Raw genomic sequence first — 25,542 nt, 5'->3', positions numbered from 1 at the left:
ACGTATTTGTGTATGTTCTATGATATAACTACCAATTGTTGTGGTTGGTGGTGTATTTTTGTAAGTTTTTCCTATATATTTGTGTATTTTGTTCAAATTAATTCCATTAGTTCATCTAGTTTCAAATACACGGGTGACGCAAATACATGGTAAGTTTTCTATATATTTATGTATTTTGTTCAAATTAATCCCATCAAATACATGGGTGATGCAAAGTGTTACTCACACAAATACATGAGATTTAATATAAAATACATGGGGTTTGATTGAAAACTTCAAATACATTAGTTATGCTATCAAATACATGGGTAAATAAAAAATGAAATCAATATTGAAAACTTCAAATACATTACCACTAAATACGTGGGTGATGCAAATTGTTACTCACACAAATACATGATATTTAATATAAAATACATGGAGTTTGATTGGAAACTTCAAATACATTGGTTGTTGAATGTTTTCAAATTTTGAATTTTTGATTTTTTACGTTTGAATGTTGAAGATTGGATGAAGGAATAGAAAACGATTATGGAAAAGAAATTTAAAATCTGATTTTGTGGAAGAGTATGGTAAAATATACCAATTAATAACTAATTAAATGATCCCACCGTTATGGCCTAAAATCAAGGGATATGTTTTCTTTTTTACTGTGTTTCTATGAATTTACACGCATCAAATACATCCGAAAAAATACCTTAATTTGGGAAAAAATAGCTACAAATGGTAATATTTAAAAGATAGCTATAAATGATAAGAAACTACCATAAAGTAGTCATTTGAGTAATTTTACCTTATTAATATTAGTCAATGTGGGTTCCACATTTTATGTTTCAGAACATAATATATTTAAAAACTTTATTTTATCAGGAAGTTGGACATCAATGACACTAAATTAAGACCAATTGAATGATACATTCGCACAACTCAATAAAACGTAAAAGCTTCAGGGCGTCTGAATCAAATTCGCTATTCCATACTGATTTTGACTTGTCGAAATGTTGTTTTGGCTCAAGAGGTATTTCTAGGCAGGTATAACATCCTGGCATACTAGGTGATGGCCATTTATTTAGCCAATCAAATATTTGAAAGATTTGTCAGTGAAATTGACACTGTTTTCATCACTACGACGATAATACATATCTTTTACCTTTGGTCAGCTCAACAAGAGACTAGAATATTTAAAATGATGGAGATTCATGACAGTACAAGCAATGGGTGTGTAACATTACCATATACACAATGTCATAATACTACAAATTCTTTTTGCTTATTATTCCTGTGGGGACACCATAACAAACTGGGGCTGCTCCAATCAAAAAAGGGAGAGTGCATGCCTCTCGAGCTTGCCCCATGAATGATCCAATCTTTGGTCTATGGTTACAATGGTTAGTTGATGTATTGTTTTTACACATATCAGGTGTTGTATCTTTCTTTGTCTTTACCCTTTGAATTCTTTTTCTATCACTAATTTTCAAGGACTCAAGTTTATCTGAAAGAGTATCACATTGTTCACATCTAAAAGAAACATTTGATCTTTCTCTTAAAATAGCATCAAGCATGCTCTTCCCAAATCTGTCAATATCCTTGTCTGTCACTTCCCATAAATTAGCAACTATAACTGGAGAACCTGCGAATAGATAGCACAGCGGAGCACCTCGAGGAGCATAGCATCCATGCAGATACAGTGACCCACTGCTGCACCCCATAAGCAGAGTAGCAGCGCAACTCTCTAGTTTCTTCACCTCATGCTCGGGGATATATTGTGCTCCTGAAATACCAGAATAGCAAAGTATTATTTATAAAGGAGTGCGTAGGCAATAATGAATAAAACCTAATGAACCATGATAATATCGTGGATCAGTTTAAATTGAGCGTACCGCTTCCGTGGCCAAAGTAAATAAAAAGATCATGACTATTCAAGGCCTCAGCCAATTCTTCTACTGCTGGTGCAGTTCCACACTTCCCCTGCACAACGAAGTTAAATGCTCCTGTTTAACATATTCTAGGAAGGGGCACGTGACAGGCCACCACATTAATATCATGTTATGGTAATACGCTCCAGTAAGTATATCTGTTAATTAAAAAAAAGAAATGTTACTATATCTACAACATAACAATTATCTTTTCTCTCGATAATCTTATATATCACAAATTTTTACACGAAATTTTTGCCAGAAAGATGAGGATATCGATGTATCTATCACTTGAGATTTTGCATATGAGTTAACGCTCATTTGCATTCAGTGACCAATCATTTTACCTACAATCTCTTGGAATCCATGCAAACTTAATGAAAGACGGGGCACAATGAAAGAAAATGATCAACACAGTCTATAACAATTAGTAGTGAATACGTTTTAGTCATGCTAGTACGTTTTTGTTATTAGGTAAATACTTTTATTAACAATGGGGGGAAAAGGACCCCGCATACAAGTCGTATACCAAAAAGAGAGAACCTACATCAAAATGTGATTCTCAAAAAAGGTGACCCAATCTTCTAAGTCCTATGCATATAGAGAACTTTAGTACTTTTTAGTTTTATTTTGTATAACGTTGGCTTGAGAAGAATTTAAACAAAAAGACATGGTTAACAACAATGAATTCAGAATGTTTCTTAATTCATGAGCTTTTTTTTTTTGTGTGTGTGTGTGTGTGTGTATTGCTTTTTAAGGCAGCAATAAGATTATTTGTACAACGTTCATATAAGCTCTACAAAGCATAGCTAATAGCAAGTCCGGATAAAGAAAGGTCACAGTATGTTGACAGATAACTTGTAAATAGTTTTAACTCTAATGAATCCTCAAGTACTAAATGGGCCTTAATAAACGAAATATATACAAAGGAATCATACAACAGGTCCAATTAATTTGGGAGTCAGGTAGTTGACTGATTGACTAATAAGATCATTTATCCTAATTATTTCCATAGTTATAAGATAGTCTATATCCCTATTTTTTTTTGGTGGAAACAAACAAAAATAATAGAACCGCTGCAGTTCCACTACTTTTTGCTAATTTTCCTCCCATTTAGGAAAACCTATATCTAATTTTTTCAGTTGAAATTCATTAAAAATAATAAGGCCCTTTTCGCATGCACAGAAATGGAAGAAACATAAAAAGCATAACTTTTGTAGAGTATATATATTTATAGATGAACCTTTTACATACATGCACGTGCAGGAAGGGCGAAATGTGATACTTAGTCTAAGGGTTTTCTTTCTTTTTACTGTTCTAATTCCAGGAATAAAGTAGAAAAATACCTCAAAATCCTGGTCTCTGAACCAGTTTTCAAATTCACTCTGTGTACTGCTAAGATCTCCACCTGGATTCAAAAGATAATAGGAATCCAGTGGATCAATCAATGGAATGGAAGGTGATGGAACCCCCTGTTTCATAGGAGATCCCCCCATCTGAACTTGCTCTTGATAGTGGCAACACTTGATCAGCGTTGCTCTGATGCTGCTAACTGAAGGCATGCGATAAACCTGCTGGTTTCTTAATACCGGTATGTTCTCCCAAGGAAGCATCTGCAGAAGTCGTCATTATTTTTCTAACCAAAACCTTCTGTTTAAAAGAGGTTTACTAGACTTTTGCCAATTAGGGAACAATTAAAAAGGATTTCGCCAAATAGACTTTTCCTACTTGGGGGAGTTCAAAGAGTTGCAGCACACCGTATAGGCTACATGAAACAAGAAATAGCAACATTTAACAGATCTATTTTTCCAGAGAATGGCAACTTCTTGAAACATGGGAGGACTTTATATGTTCTTTCTGCAAAGCCTTTGGCTAGCGTAAGAAACTTAAGAAATAATGAAGCAGAAAATTGAATCAGGACTCAGCAAGCAATACTAAAAGAATAATCAGGAAGCAAAGACAAAAGTAAACACACCTGCACCTCAAGATCCAAAACAAGAATAACTGGTCTTCTACTTATGGATTCAGTCTCTTCCATCTCTTGGGCTTCGTCAAGTATAGACTTGTATACTGAATTGCAGAGATTTTCAACTTCTGTGGATGTCTTATACAAAACTTTGGAGTGTCCATGAACCCCTCCATGTAGGTGACATCCTTTATTTATAACCATCTGAGAAAAGCAATTTTCTTTCTCACAAGCGTACTTTGCACCTCCAAGAATTACTTTAAGAAGACTTTCATGAACATCTGCTCCAGTGTTACATTTAAAATGATCATAGAGTTTCTTCACTAGTGAATCCAGGAGCTCACATTCTGACAATTCTCCCAAAAGCAAGAATCTCCAAGGACCTAACCATGAATCCTCTAGATTCCTGAGGCATAAAAAGTTAAACATAAAATACTTTGATGTGCCTTATTTGAAAGTGAATTGACATCATGATAACAATGATAACCATCACAATCAGTGACTTCACTCTTAACTAACAGATGGAAAGGTGAAGGCATCAATAATTATACAAAATCATCATCATGTGAACGATCTTTCAACTGAACTTACGGAAAAGATGTAATTCTAAGCAATTCAGTATTGAAGATCATCCAAACTAAGGGAGACGAGCTTTTGGACAAAACATTAAAGTAGACAAAGAGTTATTTAAATAAGACTAACCGCAAAAATTTAGCAAGGCGCTTATCAAGATGTTTCCTCCACTTCCACCATGATGATCTGCTCTCTGTAGTATCTTCTAATAAGTGTACAGAGGAGGATAAGTAATTATTCTCTAATATATCTCTAAAGACTGGTGCCACATCATCAATCACGCTGGATACCCAAGGGCAATGCCAGTGCTTTTCTTTGACTTCAAATGAAAGACTAGACGTGAACTCAGCAACATCATCTGAAGCATCTGATGGCATGAACAAAGAATAAGTTAAGAATACCTTTCTTAGATTTACTGTTCAATTTAGAGTACAAGAATGTATTACCTTTTAAGATAGGATGTGCCGGCAAAATAACTGTGATCGGCTGACTTGTCGAGCTCATGCGGGATAACAAAACCCATGATTGAATGGGGTATGGAGAATGCAACAATTCAGACAACAAACTGGAAACAGAGCGCCCAAGCAAGCTAAGACAGACAATTGTACAAGAAGGCAGGCTCTCAAAAAATCTCGAAACAAAATCTTCAAGATCTTCAACTGATTCAGGTGCAAACCTGCAGTTGAAGAGGATGCAGATAGAACAGAAATGAGCCAATCTTCTTAGCAAACGTGCTTAATTCATGCTAAGATTAAGAAATACCTGAGCATGCTATGTTGTTCTGAACCAAGATACAGTTGGCTCGAAGAACATGAACCCTGAAAGCGGGAAGTCCAAAGACATTAGCTTATGTGTAGGAGAAAAATTTAGATTCAATAGTAGGTTGTCTTTTAGGCTTTAGTGTAGATTCTGTAGAAGCTTTGCTGGCTGTGGCTTTACTTTAGGGTCTTTTAAGGTACGAACAGAATGCTATGTTTTAGGGCTCCAAGATTACTTCTTTGAGTCATAAACTTTTGATCTACTCTGTGAATATTGCTACCCATTTTCCTTGGAACAAAGTGGGCTTCCTCAGCTTGACCATTCTTCCCAGTGATTAATCTCATTTTCTATCTGATTTATCATTAATCTCTCTGTCTGCTATCCTCAAAGATTTTATACTCCCAAGAGATCTGCTTGAGGAATCCAACCCTTAAAGAATATTTTTTTTCAAGGGGAGAACGGGAAAGAAGATGCCGTGCTTGATTAGTGATTGTCGATCAATAACATGACTATAGCAGAGCAATCTCAGAATAAGATAGTTGTCGCCACTCATAGTCACAAACACAAGTGGATAGATTAGGAGGAAAACCCAATAAAAAAAGTTGTGTTTACTTCTGAATTTAGATTTCAACTTTACTAATATATATCAGATTAACCTACTCTGATTCAGGCTTAGCTCACTTTTGGAGCACTTATTAGATTACAACCTACTGTTTCCCTTTTTTCTGCTTGCTGATTTCCATTTAGACAAGCACCCAAAAGTTTAGATACACTTTTAGCAGAAATGAATATACCCTTTGTAATGGCTCAATATATGCTAAAGAAGAAGGGGAAAAGAGAACATTACAATATTTTATTAAGAAAAGGGATGAAGAGAAATGGCAAACTGTTAAAGCGAAGGGCGAAGTTAATCCGGCGGATAATCCTGATGTGTGGTGGTGGGGCCTGGGAAATAGTGGAGTGTTCTCTAAGATTTCCCATGTAATCCAATATGGGTTCCAAGTGTGCCGAGAAATGTGTGTTTTTTCTCTTGACTAGCCTCTAGAGGAGTGATTTTGGCAACGGAAAATCTTAGAAGGCGGAAGGTTGTCTGTGTCAGTTAGTGCAACATATGCAAGGAGACGGGCGAGGACGTGGATCACCTCCTTCTACATTGCGGGCTTACCATGATATTATGGTGGGATATGTTTAGGTGGTTTCGCACACTTTGGGTAATGCCAAGAACTGTGAAAGATTTGTTGTTCAGTTGGAAGAGCCAGAGGAGGAGATGAAGGGCTTGGAACGTGAGACCGCTTGCGTTAATGTGGGTATTATGGAATGAGAGAAATAGGAGAGCTTTTGGAGGAGTAGAGTCGACTTTTTCTCAGTTGAGGAGTAGTCTCCTCTCTCGTATTTACTTTGGTGTAAACAGGAAGTTCCTAGTTGTATAGAGGATTGGGTGGAGTTCGTAGAGAATCATAGTTTGTAGATTCTTGATCTTTTGGTATTACCCTTTGTATACGGCCGTTGTGGCAATGTTTATGAATGAAAATACTTTTACTTGATCAAAAAATAAAAAAAGTGAAGGGGGCACATTCAACAATAAAAGAAGGCAAGGTACTTGGAGATCACGCTTCTACTATTACGTGCAACCATTATGCAGAACACACGGCTAGGTTTTGGGGAAAAACTGCATAACAAAGGACTGGTGAAAACCATATAACAAGCACGGCGAAGAAAAATTTCTAGTAGAGCAGCTGTTGATGCAAACTATACGAAGAAACACATACCTCATAATCCTCAGCTTTCTGCTTCTTCAACGGGCAAGAGAAGAAGTGTTGATTGAGATGAGTACCAATTGAAGCTTGATGGAAGAACGATGCCCAATGGCTCTCAGAGATTGCTTTGCTAGGTGCAATATTAAAAGACTTGATAGAAGTTGAAAGTACATAAACGGCTGCAAGCAACCTGGAAATCTGTTTGAATTGCTATGAAAGTCAAATTCCTGGGGATCAAACTGTTTCAGAAGTTGCGAATTGAAGGAAAACACAATGAATTGCCATATATTTATTTAACATCTCAACAAGCACTCAAAGAACAAGCATACAATAGATCAATATTACACAACTGCAGAAATCATTGCATTACGGATCCACTACAAATGAACACCAAAAGACTATAAGAGCCGCCAACTAAGAAAATCAACCCACACTTGCAAGAATCAGAAAAATAATGAAAGATATTTGAACCTTACTTTGTAAAATATAGCATTGCAAGTCTTTCTATATATCGACTTCAGGACACTAACCTTTGTTACTAGTGAGCAATTTGTTCTCTCAAAGGCCACGGCAGACAAAATTGCCATGTATTACTCATGCACCTTATAGTTATGTTTACAAGCACGTTATACAAAGCACTTAGGGGCATTTCTGTGTAGCATATTGTAAATGTAAATATCCAAAGGAGATGGAGATACTTCCCAAGTGAGTCAAAAGGAAGCAGACTTATATCTAAGGATGCAAGTCTCTCAAAACTAAAGAAAGTCGAACCTTTTGAGAAAGCAAAGGAACCTCACGACTGAGAATGAAGGCCAGCTTCAGCCAACCAATAACTTTTGATAACTTAATGCATGAAAAATTACGGCATTCCTTGCAGCTAGTTTTCCTGCATAAGAAAGAAATTCAGGAGGATAACGGAAAATAATATTACAAACTAAAACTTAGTGACAATGCATTACTACAGGAAAAATGTGCAAAGCGAGGGATATATGTCGCTACTAAACTTACATACATATGTTGGTGAATGTTTGAAAAATCAATCCCATTTAGATATATCTATATGTAGGAGCACTATCACAGATCTAGGGGTGGCAAATGGGCGACTTGGGCTAAATTTGGACATGTCAAAATGGGTTGAATCAATAAATGGGTTATTGGCTTATTGCACAACCCTGCCCAAAAGTTACTTCGGTGGAGATGGACAAGGTCAAGACGGGCTAAACAATGGGTCATATCCCAACCAGCCCAACTCTTACCAAGTTTTAATTTCTTTTCTATTTTCTTATAATTTGTTTAATTACCAAGCACACAAGTAGAACTATTATTTCTTCTTTAGCATAGCTATGTTTAACATGTCAAACAAAAAAAGTTTTTTATTTATTTACAAAGTTTTTCATGGGTCAATTTGGGCAATGTACTTGGCCCAAATCATCCCAGCTTTCAGATGGGCTAAATTTGGATTGCCAAGATGCTTTAAGTTAATAAATGGACTGTTCAATAAACCGTCCAACTTGGGTGGGTTTGAGATAAGTAATGGTGATGTTTGAGATAAGTAATGGTGATGTTTGAGATAAGTAATAGTGGGACCCATGAAATTTTCATTTTTTTATCAGGTAAAAGATTATATAAATAAAGGGGCAAAGCCCGTATACAAGCCGTATACCAAAAGTAGAGCACCTACAACAAAATATGGTTCAAACTACAAAACAAAAAGGTGAATATCAATTTGGATACCAAGCATACACAATCTTTGGAGTCGTATTTCTAACAGTGTATAAGAGTAGAGCAGATAATTAAGGATTATGGAGCAACTAAAGTAGCCAACACACCAAAAGAAAGCAAGTTACACAAAAAATATTGAAAAGGTAGCTAGAAGCTACAGCTCATGATATTTACGGTAGACCCAGTGAAAGAAGACTTGCATTCTTTTACTTCTATAAGTAAAACTCACTAGCCAGGGAAATATGCCCAAAATTTACAGGAATGTGAAAGAAACGTCAAGTAAATAGTCCAACACTGTTTTCTGAAAGAAGCTACACACAGAAATTATCTTAAAAGACAAATTACTGATAATTGGAATTAAGTGGACCCAAACAAATGGGACTGATATAAAGGATTCAGATAGCCGACCCGAACTGGCACGGATTGAGGCATAATTGTGGCTATTCACTGAAATGGTCACACTGCCCTACACTATTATGATGCTAGAAGCTCCAATTGATCCTTAATGCAGAAGAAATGCCTGTACTTGGATGTTATACAGGTTCTCTCCAACCAAATACATAAGTGGTGGCAAAAACATTCAAAACAATAAGCCAATTTTGCCTCGATCAAAATTTGTTGGAGTCGACTACATGAATATTATCCAATCTGGTCCATTTCATTTCAATACAAAATAACTGTTGTTGTTTCTTGCAAATTAGGGGTTCCCTAAAATTAATGGAAATAAAGTTTTTAAGAACCACAAAAGTCTACTGACAATTCATTCCAGTTAAATAAATACTTAGAATAACAGTATTTGCTGGACGCCCATTAATGGAAGGACAAAAGTGTGAATTTATTTAACACTGACAGACCTTTGTTAAGTCATTTGCATGAAGAATCTAATTAACAATGTCTTAGCTGCTGAAGATTGTCAAATGCAACAAATAAAAATTGCTATTGCATTTACACCAGTAATTTGGATTTCGGAATTCATGATAGAGCTGATAGCAAGATCGAATTTTTTGTCAATTCAAGATACGAAAAGATTTGACAACTTGCAAATATTGCTGCACGCGTACCTGGTTGCTTTGCAAGTATAGCTATTCAAAATGGAATAGCAAATGTGGTAAAGCATAACTGAATGATCAACAGCCAATTCAACCACCCAAATATCGTGCCCCAACTGGTCAACCAAGGACATTAGCGGCAGAGAAGAATACTTGGGACAAGATGGATCTGAACTGAACAGCGACACGCTTTTCAGAACAAGCTTTTGTGCTTCATGGCTATCACCAGAAAGACCTAAGCATTTTCCTGCCACAGACAAGATAAAAGGTAAGGCAAATGAAGAAGTTGAAAAACTTAATGAGAGCGAAAAAGATACGAGGTATGCTTATTGCATGCTCTAGCACTTTCGCCTGCAATTCAAGCATTCAATTTTAAGCAGACACTATCATTTAGGGATGAAACTCTAGAGTATCTAGATGAAATTAGAGCCACAAGTGAATTGCAGAGTGCACTACTTCAATGAAGTTGAAAGCATGAAAGAGCAGCACAAAGTAGCTCAAACATGCACACAAACAATACAAAGAACATGGACAAATGGAATGGATTTTGTCAATATATAAGAAGACTATATTCTCAATATATATTTGACTATTTCTCTCATAGTGCAAAAATGACCCAACTTCAAGTTAACATTATCAATAATACATCTGCCGTATATAATTAATTATGAATGACCAGTTGCACATGTAGGTTCATCGTTTTAATAACAAACTTAATCTCCACCTTCTGAATTTAGAACCCTCAGTAGGAAATTTTGGAAAGATATCATAGCTCCTGAAAAGGTCTACATTTTTTATAAATGCCCGAGCTAAGTGTGATCAAAGGCTGAAAAAGTTTACATGCGTTTTTTAAAAGCAAAAATGCGACAAGCCTCCTAAGGCTTTAAGCAAGAATAAAGGTGTGTGTTTTCATTTTCAAAATAAAGAGCTCAATTTACAGGAAAACAAAAATATTAACCAGACAGGAATCTAGTACTAATAACATAAAATTTGCAATTAGCTTCACTAATTTCAACATCCATTATACAACTATGACAGCATTAATCCCAACAACTAAGGTTAAATATCATTAAAATACAATTTCCACAAACCCAAGAAAAGATAACTTCAACAGAAAATTTGATTTTGTGTTTGCAATTAATCAAACATTGAAAAGAATCACTGTGTAATATTACTTTTACATTTAATAGCTTTATGAATTGTGCTAGTAGTTATCTTAAATTGCAAGTTTCATTTTCAAGTTCCCAAACCATGAATTATAAATAAAGACTTAGATAATAAGAACAAGATAGAGAACAGACAAGAAAACTAGCTCGCTCCCAGCACTCCCCAGCACTCAGATGGCAAAAGGCTCTGATAGTCCTCTTTTTTTATTTTATTTTTTCTCTCTGTAGATCTTAATTCAAAGATTCAAATGCTTCTTTCTCAGATCATTTCGAGCTTCATTGCATGAAGTCATTTTGCTTTACCCACGAGAAGAGATGACCCTGCTTCACATCACTCTGTTGCATTTTAGCAACACTGTCCACCGCTATTGAGACATAACAACTTATGCCTCCATGCTCTTATAACATGGACAACACAAACTTTAAGAAACACCAATAATTTCTTTTTGTGTTGGTGGTATCGACTTTGCTGAAACGTGGCAGCCTGCAGTAGTACAAAAGCACAGGAGTAAACCTCCCACCGAGACTGAAGCAGATGGACTCACATTAAAAAGTGTAACCTGCTTCGAACCTGGAGCTTCAGGTTACTCCTACACCTCAACAGCTATAATGTGACAACTTACTCCTGATCTTTTAACAATCAGGGAGGAGCTGTGAGTTTATTACTAGTAATATATTCATGGGAAACAATTTTTAACAAAATGTTGATGTCTGAGCATCCATGACATGCCGCATAAAAAGAAACCAGCCCAGAGCCACAGCTAAAGAAGGTGCTATAAAAGATAACCACAATGACATCAAGAAGGAACGTCATGCTACCTATAGTAGTTAGAAGCCTCAGCAAAAGTTGTCTGCGAACAAGCTCCCATTTCAAGTATATGAAATTACTCAAAGACCCAGATCGGAAAATCTCAAGAGGAAGATGGTGCCAACACTTCAATTTGTAGCACATACCTGTGAATTAATGATCAAAATCAGCAATGGATCTTAAGCTTTAGCTGAAAAGAAACATATCAGTAAAGTTGCTTACAGCCCATGTCTTCAGCACCACTAGCAGGTTCATCATCCACAGAACTTTCACATTTTCTCATAGAGTGATATCTGGACCGAGTCATCCTTAAATTATGCTCTGGCTCTTTCTTGGTCTTCCTAGTCCTTCTGCCTTCAACTGCATTTTCCGGCTTGTCCTTCTGGGATAGGAACTCCTTCAAATCGGAAGGATCTTTTGCACTGTTTGCAAATGAATACGTAGCCTGGTGCTTGGTATGCTGGGAACTTGCTCCTGGAGAACAACCAACAGAATCCTCCCAGCAGAAGTTATTCAGCTTCTCAGAGGCAGATATATACTTCTCTTTAACACTGTATACAAATTCCACTGTGGAGGAATTTATAGTATTACAATGTTGGCGTCTCCATAGATCTCCTAGTAGCAGATCAATTGAAACTTCCAGAATAATTCTGCATTTTAGGCAAGAGATGACATCATAATTTTCTTCCAATGTTTGCTTAGCAGTATTTAGTTCCTTTTCTGCCAACCCCAAGAGACGTTGTTTAGCATATAGTTTTCCTGACATTAAGAAGACACTAAATTGAAAATCCAAAACAGCCATTGTGATATACGAGGAAAACCAAAGAAATTGGGGAAAGAATTACCTAAGATACAACAGAATGAAATTATGAAGAGGGGCAAACTCTGAAAACAAGAGATGTCCTTCCCCCACACTAGAAGTGTCTTAGCCTCAATTCCATTTCCAAGCATCTCGTGGACAGTTCCAACCTGTTGATATCATGGTCAATTAGATTCTCCACAACACATCCAATTATAAGAACTACTTTTGTGTACGTAAAAAATATTGACAATTATAATAACAAATAAAATAATGATAGACCTGTAAAATGCTTTCCAGATAACATTGGAGGATAGTCCAAGGAGTAAGCGTAGAACCGTCAAAGTCAAATGAGAGACCTTCAGGAAACCAAGCCTTTGCAGCCACGGAATCATATATCTGGAATTTTGTAAGACCATATACCTCATTCTGCTGCTCTATCTGATATTGGAAGTTTTCTTGAAGAAGTTTACTCCGTAAACGATGGGCTTCTTTTGCATAACCAAGAGCCTACAGGTGTTGCATTAACATTAAAGAGCATCTCCGCAATTTGCAATCAGCACCATGCTCATTAGAGAATAATTTGAAGTTTTGAAACCAAAACCACCAAGATATCCCACCACCCCACTTTATGGTCCTAGTTTCACATAATAGATGGGAAATCTTCTCTTGGATCCATGTGGTCCGCTGAGGTATGTTTACCGTAGAATAAAATCCAAAAAGGTAAAATCCAAGCGGGGGCACCCACATTGGATCTACTTTCCTCTGGAAAAACATTTATGAGTTCCATGAAAGAGTAAAATTGATTCAAACAAATAAGGAAAAAACTTTAAGTTGCAGCCCTATACTCACACAAAATGTTATAGCCATTATTTTACCTCAACCAACCGTCCATTTAGAATCAGTCTCTCACTCAAGTCATAGTAAAGATGAGCAGAAAGAAAGGCTGAACCGCTGGATAAAGGAACCTATGAACAAATAGCAGCTCAGATTAAAACAAATAGCAGCTCAGACTAACAGGTGCAACCACACTCTGGTAGCCTGAATAAATGCAACAACGTAACTTGCTGTGTTATGTTAGAAGCTTACAGCGTGAATGAGCTCTGAAGCAGTGAGCTTAACTTTATCCTCTGTAATGTCACAGTGGAGAAAGCTTTGATGACTACAAGACACTTTAGAAGAAAGAGAAAGAGTTAAAAAGAAGCTCTGCTGAAATCCAACTAATTGTGGCTGAGATTCCTTCATGCACTTCATCCAGTATTCAACGGACTTGGAAAGTTCACCACAATAGTTCGACAATGCTTTGATGAACATTTCATTCACGGGTGATGTACAGAGTGCATGACTAAGTCTTCTATATCTCCATAATAACGACACAGTCTTCTCTAATGGAATATTCTTCATAAATATTTGTATCATTATCTCATATATGTCTGGATGAATCCCCAGGTAGCCCTGAAAAATGGAAGCACAAGATGATAGAGATTATGCAAATTGCCATATCTCAATACCAAAAATTCAGCATTCTTCAGAAAATACAGACACACACATGCATATCCATATGAAAGGCAGAAAAGGTTAAGACCAATCAGTAATGAGTTTCAGAGAACCTTTGGAGTATCTTTTACTCCCTCCCTCCCAATTTATGTGGCACCCTTTCCTTTTTAGCCTCTGTCCCAGGAAAAATGTCACCTTTCTATGATTAGAAACAACGTAACTTTAAAATTCACCTTTTACCCTTAATGAAATGACTTAAAGTCACACAAATGTTTAAGGTTAGTTTAGACCACATATTTCAATATTCTTCCTTCCTTTCTTAAATTTTGTGTCAAGTCAAATGGTGCCACATAAATTGGGACCAAGAGTAGGAATTAAAGCTACTGTTGAACCAGAAGAGCAATTTTATGCATTTAAATAAGTGATCAATAAGTACCTCTCGAAAAAATCCTTTTTTTTAAATTTAAAGGGAAGAAACTTTCAGGAAGCCAAGGAATGACTGTTTATGGGATCATCAGACCCCACTTGTGGGATTACTCTGGGTATGTTGTTGTTGTTGTTGTAAGCAATAACTATTTATTTATCAAAAAGCATATCTAGTTTATGCTAATGAAATATGTATCTGTCAAGAAAATTGCATCATAGGAAGGGATTCTTATCTTTAAGCGAAAAATGTTTCTTATGGGTCCTACAACTAGAACATGAAACAAGCCCAAAAGTAGTACCAGAAACTTCCCAAACCTGATGCATAAAATCCATCAAAGATTTAAGACAGGTCAGAGTGACTAGAAAGAGAGAAGTTTACAGGGCAAAAAAAAAAAAGGTTATGATCAGTTAAGACTTAATATGCATATTTAAATGAATGTGATGCGAGACCCTTCTACCATGTTCATTGCAAATACCGAGTGACATCATGATTAAAGATTACCTTCAATGATAACAAGTCAACAATCTGATGCAACATATTCAACACCGTTTCAGACATCCTACAATGATCAGGCTCATGGCAGTGGTTCAGACTCATCCAGAGTCTTGCTGCAGCATGTATATCTTCATAAAGTCTCTGTTCAAAAAGGTGGGACAGGGGGGGGGGGGGGGGGGGGGGGGGGAATAAAACAATAGATCAGTATTCAGCATTACAGGAATGGATGTTTGAGTCAAGCAGAAAGGATTTAACTAAAACATAGAAAAAACTATGAAAGAGTACACTAATTTGTACATTTGTTGTGAAATAAAGTTGAAAATGGTAAGAAATTTTTCACATTTCTTTTCTCTTCTTTAGACCAATCAAATCATGAAGAAAATGGACCTTGGGTCTAACTCAACCCAAAAACAAACTATGAGGTAAGGATTGCCCAAGACTATATAAGGAGACAAACTTTCATTCCATCAACCAATGGAGGGCATCTAACCCACCCACCCATCCCCTACCCCACCCCACACCACGTCTATGGCTACATCTAGAGTGTGGACAATATAACATAAGGACCCAATACTGGCTAAACCAAGAATAGGAATATGTCTGGCTCTGATATCATGCGAAGAAAATAAACCTTGAGTCTAACTCAAACCAAAAGCTAGCTCATGAGGACAGAACTGCCAAACCCTGTATAAGGAGACAATAGCCCATTTTCTTAACCAATGTGGGATATTCTAACACATTTAAATAAAATAAAAAAGGAAGAGCTCTCTCCTTTTCCTTCCAAGTTCCAAATGGAAGTCATTAGCTCAACTGTTTGCCTCCCACGGAAACATATTAATGCAGGAGATTAGCCTTTTACATTGTAGCACCTTTGAGTTTGGTTCAATCTCACTGGTACAGAGTGCACGTGCACAATATGCATAGGCTGCCAAATGAGAAGCTAAATTAGTGCAGGCTGAAGTTTCTCCGTGGTTTTTCTGTTTTATAGAACCTTCCTGCAAAAGGTTTAACCTGACATAATTAACAACATCAACTAGACAATCAAGCTCTTATTACCGTAACTCAGCAAAGAAAGAGGCAGACACAAACAAATGACTTACTACTGTAGCTATTGCCACGGATAGACACTGAATGCAATCTTTCAGATATTGAAATCCACGGGCTCTTAACACCTCTCCCTTAACAATAAGGGCTCTACATCTCTGTAAATAGCTGTCCTTGGAGACATATACTTCTTGTAAAAGAAGACCTATAATTTTCAAACACATTTCCTGACATAATCTTGGATTTCGTACATTCAAATCTCTATATGCCATAAGCTCCTGATGAAGTATAAGAATCAGTTGTCAGCACCTACTGTTGAGCAAACAAAGCACATTAAATCAAATATAACTGCTGAAAGGGGTTACAAATATTAACAAGCTCAGCCAGGAAGAGTTTGTGTGTTAGAACCTGCTCCAAAATGATTCCAAGAGCCTGTTTTGACACTACAGAAGGTGACAACAAAGAATACAATGTTGTGGTACCTTCTTCAATATCCAGATCGTTAGCTTTCAATTCCATCTGAAAGCAGATCCAAATCAGAGAAATTCATTAACAAGAAGCCAGAAACGCCAATATGTAATTCTTGACTGCGTTAAATGAAAGGATGGTAAGAGAGGCAAATGAACAAAGCGTTAGATTTTACCTTCACAAACTGTTTCACTACAGATATGGGACTTGGCAGTTTCTTGAAGAAACGTTCTGCAGCAGACCAGCTTTTAAGGCTATCAATGAGGACATCTTGTACCTTACCATCACCATTATGTTGAAGCACCTCCAAAAGAAAAGCAGTTTTCTCACACGCCTCACCAATGAAGCCAATCACAGCATCTTCGGACAGATCATTTTGAAATTTATCTGATTCATGTTTAAACATTTCACAAAGACATAACACACGTTTCCAACATGCTTTGCAGCATAGCGTCAAAGCATTAGCAGCCTGCAAAAGAAGAAACGATACAATAAAAAATGGGACTGGACCTTTTCTTCCAATAACAGTAGATATTATATTAACGTATTTCTGCACTATGACTGTGTAGAGCGAGATTCAAAAAAGACTTCAACAAAATGATGGTACGGAGGAACTAGTTTACCACTTTTTTAAGGGTTCTAAGTACAAAATAAGAGGAATAGGAAATTAGAATCCCCTCATCTTACCATTTCTTAGGAGTAATAACAATTGCAGAAATAATGCAGATAATGAAGTCAGGGCAGTGACTTCATCCAACTCTGCCCAAAATATTGACAACAGTATCATATATTGTTTCTTTATGTCAAACTTCTCACCCACTAAAAATTATTCTCTGTCTTCTTTTTTCTTTTTCTTTTCTTTTTTTCTTTTTTTGATTTTTTGAATAGGTAAAATTAATTAGTGTTGACCGTAGGATTCGAACTCCCACCACTTAGGACGAAAAGTTATTCCATGTTTTCTCTCCTTTCCAGAGTAGATTTCCAGACATGAACAAACTATCTCGGTTTTCTATCTCTTTATTTTTCCGATAGATGTTTGCTACTTCATCTGTTCAGAATTTCTAGAAGTGCTTTTGCAATTAAGTTAGCTTATGGACCAGAATCACTTTGGCTTATGCAGCTTCCTAATGAAATTTGAGCATCTGCAGCAAAATATCGTCACGGGTCCATTAAAGTTACACTCCTCTAACATAAACATCTTTCAGAACTAAAACCCAAGCTTTTCCCCATGCAACTATCTTGTGATGTTCTGGAACAAGTCACTTCTTAAGCACATATAAGGACTAGCTCAAAGTTTCCACATTATGCCATAACACAGGCCTGTCCCTTCTCTCTCATCCACACCATACTCAATGACCTGAGTGCCTTCACTAAAGGTAATTTTGCTTCAAATGTGAAGTTAGTAATAAAACCCCACAATTATCTTCATTAATATTAAACCAACCATGTAGAAGTGAAAACAGCGAAAAGGATTATGAGAATCTCTTCAGCTGTCCATACCTCTTTCATTTGCTTGTTTCTGTACAATAAGACAGCAATGTTGTAAAAAGAGGTGAAGAGATACTTAAGTCCATTGGCTTGAACCCGCTTACTTGAAATGAGATCCTCGATAAATCTAACAGTTTCCTGCAATTATAAAGAAAAAAAGAAAAGATACATTTTATTGTTAAAGTGGAGCTAGTCTGTTTCTATTATTGATTGATGTATAATGTCATATGGGATAGTAATAGAGGTGATACATGATGTCAACAACAATCTTAATCAACTTAGCAGCATGAACAACAACAGAAACCTCGGTATCACGTTTTGTTCTTAAAGATAAAGCGAAAGCAGCCACTGCTACAAGGAGTAACACTTTGTTGTTATCTTCACAAGGTTCTTGCTTGCTATCAGCAGCACTGCATTCAAAAAGGTGAGAAACATAAGGTTTACATAAAATAGCCTATGGAGAACTCAATTAAATAGAAGTACCAAGACAATCTTAAAGATGAAAAAGACCAGTAAATAGCTAAATCAATTTTAACAGATAAGCTAAACGATTTATTCAGAAAACAGAAACTGCATTTGCTTACAAAATACAGGATACACCGAGTCCAATAAACCTAGTAATGGCTTCAAGAATTTATAATTCCATGTCAAACTAAAACAATTTAGTTCTTTGTTTTTATAATCTTGAAAAGTATAATAAGTTAAAATATCAAACTGTAAGCGAAAATCAAACTTACAAGAGTGCAAGCTTGTGCTATATGCTAGTGATGTACCTGTACTGTAGGAAGATATTAACGTACTGCTTGAATACATCCTGGATAATTTCTAAGTAAGTAGTATTGCAGGAAACAGCCTCTGTTTCACAAAGAATTTCTTTCCTTGCTGAGACAACATACTCGGCAAGTGGCTGGCACAGGAACTTCAATGCATCAAAATAAAGCATTTTCCTCTGTGAATCGTTGGTTCCTTTGCTGTCTATTACAAAACAAGATTTTGAAAAGTTGAGCAAACTACTTAATTTTTGCAGCAAATCATTTTGATCCGAGAAGAGAGCTCTTGAGTCGTGAATACAGGAATCATTAATGAGCAATCCAGTAGCATAAAGCCGCAGAACCAAATCAGTCGGTGGCTCATCCTTCAAAAGAACCAATTCTGTCATAAGTAGGACTTTCCTTAACCAAAGTCTTCCATAAATTCATAGGACTCGGTAAAGAAATAAATAACACCAATAAACCGCTAAAATGGTTACCTGAGAACCTGTTAATTCAACGTAATGTTCTTTCACATGCATAGCTAATTCTTCTAATTGGGCAGCCAGGATACTACAAACATTTGAAGTAACACTTCGGCATTTATGAGCACAGTAACAAACAAGCTCCAGAATTTCTATTACAGTGTTTTCCTGTCCAACCTGCCGTATAAGATTAACACACCTTCATGAATCATACTATAGATGTAAGGACAATTCTATCGTCAAATGAATAACATAAACAATGAAAAGCAAATTCTGAAATAGACCATTGAACCAATATTGCATTGCACAATTCAATGAAACATTCTTCAGATTATCTTTAGCATAAAATGAGTTTAAAGATAATGATTTGGATCTAGTCATTAGCCAGGGAAGAAGAAAAAAGCATTTCAGGTATTTCAGGTCAATAAACGGCATCATCTATCCCACATTATCGCAGTTTCATATTTGGGTTGTCCCAAGGATGTTTATAGTTTCTTTCTTTATTTTATAAGAGTAGTGTCCATATAAGTTTGTGCTCACTTGGACTAATTAATCGAGTAGGTGCTATCTCCCACCATCACAAGTACTGTGTAGCTCTACCCACCAAAGCTTAGACAAATGGGAAGAAATCACCTAGCTCTTTTCTTACTCTGCTTTGATTTGAACCTAAGTCTCCCGTGGTCTATTCCAGCTCATTGACCACTACGCCACACCCTTGGGTGCAGGATGTTTATAGTTTATTAACTAGAAAGTTCCTTCGTAGTCCTCCATACTTTTTTATTTATAACTGATACATTAGAAAGATGGGAATCAGTGGCCAGTTTATACTACTAAATGGACGTGCCTACTGATTAATGTTCAATAGATCCACCTTTGTCATATATTCCATACATCACACTAGATAAATATCATATTCATGGAATACGATTCACTTTCAAGATGCATTGGTGGTGAAATGGTAGACACTAGAGACTCAAAATCTCGTGCTAAGAGCGTGGAGGTTCGAGTTTTTTTTATTTACAAATTCTAAATAAAATTCGAAATACTAAATTATCTAAACTAAAATAATCGAAATAAATTCAATTGAAATAATTCAAAAGGTTTACGTTATCTCCACTTATGGATCTCCTTCCATTTAAATACAATAAAATTGCAACCTGTGACTTAATATTGCTTTGCTACAAATTAGACCAAATTTAGGACAAGGGAGAGCTAACAATAACATCATAGGAAACTATTCAATATCATAATAAAATTTGATTGAATATCAGCACTTCTTGTTTTCTGATGAAGACCTCTTTTAACAGTAGCCCTCTTCCATCTCAAGAAGCCTTATTTATAATTTCAGCATATTGTCATTCCCTTTTCGTTCATGCATCTTTGGGATGAGTAGATCCAGGACCCTTGCGTGCAAATCCTAGATCAGATAAAGATAAATCTACTTGTTATGACCAGAACTTAAAATGTGTAAAGTGAACCCTCTCCTCTTAGTGATTTATTAATCCGTACTTCCACCAAACCAAGCAGGAGACGTTGCTAAGACTTGCATACTCGAATCAACTTCCCTTAACAATGAAAACAGACTCTTTGAATGCTTAGACACCAATACTTTTGACTAAATCAAAAGGTATAAAGTGATTATCTCAATCCTCATAAAGCAACAGTAAAGGCATTGTCTTAAATATAATCATAAAATTGCATATTTAGCAAGAATAGAACAGCAAGATAAGATTTTATTATCGGTGAAAGAAAAGATAAGATTTAAAATCATCATTAGACCAATAAAATAAAAAGACGAAAAAAGATATTTCAATACAGAAGTACAAATCCTAACTCCTAAGAAAGAGAAAAGAAGTGAAACAAAAAAGATATTTTATGAAAGCTATCAAGAAAGAAGCACAAAGCTTAAATGATGTCATGAAACTGCATATATTACACTTCTGTATAGCAAGGATAGGAAATAAATGTAAAGTTTAGAATCATTATTGTAACCAAGGAAATAAAAATAAAGAAATTCAACACAAAAGTACAACTCCTAGAGAGAGAAAGGCAGTGAAACAAAAAATAAACATTTTGTGAAAGCTATCAAGAAAGAAGCAAAAATCTTGTATGATGTGTAGGAAGTTCCTGAGATGACATCGAGACAACAAGTGGTTTCTAGAAAGCTACAGTTTAAAAATAATTAACTATGTGATGTAATGGCAACCAACTGGCAGAATAACATAAAATACATGAAGTTGTAACACAAGTAATTTACAATATGAAATACACATGGTATAGTTAGGAGTTGTATATATGCTAAATCTCCACACCAGAGCCTAGGAGAATCTAGTTTCATTTGTCAACTTGACCAATTATCAGAGTAATATATAAAACGTCGAGGCAAAGATGATGAAGTTTAACTCCTAAAATTAAAGAAAAAACATCAGTAGGAAATGGAGGTGAGTAATATTTAATAGGCAAGTCAAGGTTCATTTTGATTTGGCATGATTATGTTAGAGATTCAGAGGTGTATTGATCATTTTCTTTTATGCAGCAAATAGGGTCACAGAGTCCTACTACCTATTTATAATTTCCCTTGTTTTATTTGGAGCAAGTTAAGTGTAGAAGCCTATGAATGTTTCATAGTTCAACTTTAGCAGTCCAGAAGACGGAGAGTCAATTTCTCTGGTGCTTTTATAATGGTTGTGGTAATAGCTTTAGTTTTAGCAAATGGCACTTTATGCAAACTTTTGCAGGGATCCCAATAGGATTCTGGGTGGAATTCAAAATATTTTTCTTTCCTTCTTGTTAAGTCTCCACATCCTTTAGTCACATACTACATTGAAGAACCCAGATCTGCACCAAAAACAGCGCTAAGTTCTAATTCTTCCACCTCAAACATCCCTCACTTTACCAGATCACATCTCATTTGAAGCCTCGCAATTTTATTACTGATCCAACCTTGATTCAGCTACCATATAACCAGAACAAGCAATGAGTTAGATGTACTTAAGCTAGACAACTGTAGCTTCAGGTCCCCTAATTTTGTCCTACAGAAATTCATTAGTATATGTCACTGTATTGTCTCCACGTGTATTGGACAATGCAGAGATCAAGCAAATGAAAAGAATAAATATTAGATCCTATAAACAGAAGAAATATCCTTGTTCTGGTCAATAATCTAAGAGAGGAGCAATATAATACCTTTATTCCTGCAGCCATGGCGTCGAGAACACATTTTAAAGTGTCAACAATTCCAGAGCATTCATCAAGTTCTTGTGAGAATAGAGAAGAGCATATCTTCCTTGCAAACTTTGGCACATATAACTGTTAGCGTATACAGAGAAGACATCTCTAGAAAAGGTAAATGTAAAACATGAGAGGTTCACCTTCAACAGTTGATCCTTTAGGGACGATTGTTTAATTTGACGCAAGGTTTCTACACAAAATTTGCGCACCAAGTCCCCGTTGAATTTTGTGAAGTCCCCTACCATACTCAGTGTTATTCTGTTCAAATATGTCACAAGCACCCGATGCAGTTTCTCACGAGCATTCGCATCCAAAACCCTGAATCACCCAAAGTTTGTAAAATTCAATCAGTTAAACAAGTTTTCTAGCATTGCAAAAACTATAATATGATCAAAAATTTCAAAGAATTTAAAAGTTTCAAATATCGGAGACAACCTCTCTAACCACAAATGTAGGGATAAGGTCTGCGTACATCCTACCCTCTCCAGACCCCACTTATGAAATTACACTAGGTATGTTGTTGTTGTTGTTGTTGTTACAAGGTTCAAATATTTCAAGAAATTAATCCACAACATGAGATATAATAATAAATGAAAAGAGACTCACTTAAACCATGGCCCAGCTTCTTTAACCAAATCAAGAAGTCCATCATATTCATGGACAGCCTTGTTCTGATTTAAAGAAGCACACTTAACAAGCGTAACGACAATTTCCACAACCAAAATCACAAACTCTTGATCCACATTCTCTTCATCCAATTGGGGCAGCAACCGCTGAGTCAACACCACTGATCTTGACTTCTTAATTTTACCATTCGCATTCTCTCGAAGAGCCTTAAGTACAGAAAACCCTTCACATTCCACTTCCTCATATTTCCCCCAAGATTCAAGACAATGAATGTACCGAACTCTTTGTGCTTGAACAGTGTAGGGTTTACAAGACAGCTGCGAAGAAATACTCTCAAGACAATTAAGGCATAACCTGTAAATATCAAACAAATGAGGGGCAGATTCGTCAGGGAGTTTAGGGGTTTCAGATAGGCGTTTAGGTAAGAGCGAAAGTGATGTGTTGAGGAACGAAAGAAATTGTTTGGCAAGTGAACGGATAGTAGTATTTTCGGATTTTGAGGGTTTGTTTGGGTCGGTGGAGAGAGTGGTGAATTCGTGGAGGTAATTAGAGAAGTTTTTGTATGTATTGGTAGTGAATTTGGTTGAGGATTGAAGTTCTTTGAGGAGAACAGTGGCGGTGGAGGAATCCATAACTGCGGCAGCGTACGGCGGAGGAGTGGCGGTGTGCGGTGGCGATTTTGGGAATGGGTTTAAGTGGAATTGTTGTTGTTAAGAGAGAAATTTCAAGGAGCGGGAAAGTGTGCCGCTCTTAGTTATTCAAAATTATGGAGTATAGTATGGAGGATGGGGAAATATATAGGTAAGTCTTTTTGAAAAATAAAACGTTGATTGCCCTTCGGGGTTTCCAAACTTGTCCTGCGGTCATACCCGACTTGAAATTTCACTTTTTTACTATTTTGAGTATCATCATATCATATATATATATATATACAAACTGACGGGGCATCACAGAATCGCAGGATTGTTATTTATCTAATTTTATAAAATTTAGAGAGGAAAAAACTATTTTACAGCCTCAAAATTAAAAACTTTTTCCAACATAAAAACCTAAGACAAAAACCATGCAAGATAATTAAACGACGCTTTAACTGTCTAGACTTTTTAAAAATCCTTTTTACGAACACCAAAGAGGCTTCGGCAGCCAACTAAAAACCCTCTCTTTCCCCATATGCTTCTTCCACTGGAATATCAGTTTCAACAAATTTCTTCATAGCAGGTTTTAACCCAAAAACTTTAGGGTTTCGATACCACCAACACCCAAGGCAGTGGCGAAACCAAGCGGCTAGAGTAAATCTTCAAGTTTACAGTAATCCTGATTGGTAAATTTTATATTTGATTTTAAAACTATGAGACATATGAATTCTGATTAGTTCGTTACATATTAAAATTTATTTGTTTTGGGACTTTGTTTTCTTATATTTTATCATCTCTCTGATTGTTTAGGGAGTCAATACTTTTTCTCTTTTATTGTTTGTACAAAATTCTATTGTTGTGGGGAGATATATTAGTTCCCAATATTTGTTGAATTGTTCAACTTTGTCGGCAAGAATTATTCTTGCAATTCATTTTCATGAATGCTATAGTGCTATTATAAACTTTATCTTGCAGAATCCCCTTTCTTCAAAATACAAACAATATAATTTTCTTGCTCCTGTAAAAACGAAATTGGTGAAAATTGTTGATACAATAATACGAGATTGAAGAAAAATTAGATATTTTGGTTAAAGCAGTATCTCCTTAAATATCAATTCTCTAGAGATAATGCCTTAGCAGTATTCTGTTCATTGTACATTAATTTAATAATGTGGCAGACCTTAAAGTTCGCCTTCCATTATGCTCCATGAAAGCATTCAGCATTGTGCTTGTGCTAGAATCGCTTGCAATGGCAGATTGCATTTGCAGTGGCTGAAATGGAGAATGGACGAATGGCATAGAATACTTAGGCTTGGAGGGACAAAAGAGTTCTCGGAATCATAGTACGTACAAACACGCTACTTTTGTTAGTATATTAAGTTTTTTCTCAAGTGTAGTTGTCAAATTTGTGTAAAGAGATAGACAAAAAGTTTTAGTCAATTAGGTGGATTCTGAAGGACAACATATTAAACTTTTCCCAAAAAGTTAATTTAAGATCTTTATATGTCTCCCATAAAAAATTTACAGAATATTGACACTGCCTACGACTGATAACATGATTTATGACTCCGGAAAGTAAGTTTCTTTTTGTTGGTACACCGGTCTGAGTGTCGAAGATATGGTATATGTATAAATACCTATATATAATGAACAGAGGTTTGAACTCTTTCTCTTTTCAACTGTCTTTTTCCAAATTTTCCAACATGACCTTATTTTTAGGTAAAAAAAAACTTAATATCTTTCTCACATGCTTATCGGTTTTCAATTGGAGTTGTATGTGGACTTTCATGGCATTCTGATTGTGTACAGTACAAGTTCTTCATGATTCAACTAGCCCATAGCTAAGGTATCATAAAAAAGTACAAAATTTGTAAAATTAAG

At 35.9% G+C, this 25,542-nt stretch overlaps 1 protein-coding gene across 3 annotated transcripts; it reads right to left on the bottom strand.

The window, feature by feature from the left end:
- Positions 1-1,205: 1,205 nt before the first annotated feature.
- Positions 1,206-23,808, bottom strand: LOC132598730 (separase). 3 transcript variants are annotated; one of them, XM_060311790.1, is made up of 28 exons: positions 23,006-23,806; positions 22,540-22,717; positions 22,355-22,462; positions 19,184-19,345; positions 18,708-19,069; positions 18,239-18,344; positions 17,947-18,072; positions 16,622-16,915; positions 16,387-16,497; positions 16,035-16,256; positions 15,804-15,929; positions 14,941-15,075; positions 13,605-13,970; positions 13,394-13,483; positions 12,798-13,025; positions 12,562-12,685; positions 11,939-12,475; positions 11,728-11,862; positions 9,755-9,989; positions 7,743-7,857; positions 6,984-7,169; positions 5,218-5,273; positions 4,902-5,131; positions 4,585-4,822; positions 3,892-4,288; positions 3,263-3,529; positions 1,881-1,968; positions 1,206-1,771 (listed from the first exon to the last, which is right to left on the bottom strand). In XM_060311790.1, the coding sequence occupies exons 1-28, from the start codon at positions 23,656-23,658 to the stop codon at positions 1,254-1,256; spliced, it is 6,393 nt and encodes a 2,130-aa protein (XP_060167773.1). In that variant the 5' UTR covers positions 23,659-23,806; the 3' UTR covers positions 1,206-1,253. The 3 variants fall into 3 exon arrangements, with proteins under 3 accessions (XP_060167773.1, XP_060167776.1, XP_060167774.1); XM_060311791.1 differs by lacking the exon at positions 1,206-1,771 and having other exon boundaries at positions 1,934-2,074; positions 23,006-23,808; XM_060311793.1 differs by lacking the exons at positions 22,355-22,462; positions 22,540-22,717; positions 23,006-23,806 and adding an exon at positions 20,464-20,565.
- Positions 23,809-25,542: the final 1,734 nt, after the last annotated feature.

This window comes from Lycium barbarum, chromosome 6 (assembly GCF_019175385.1).
Source record: "Lycium barbarum isolate Lr01 chromosome 6, ASM1917538v2, whole genome shotgun sequence".
In the NCBI taxonomy this organism is placed as follows: Eukaryota; Viridiplantae; Streptophyta; class Magnoliopsida; order Solanales; family Solanaceae; genus Lycium; species Lycium barbarum.
Note: the sequence above shows the minus strand (reverse complement) of the source record. Positions and strands in the feature narration are given on the sequence as shown.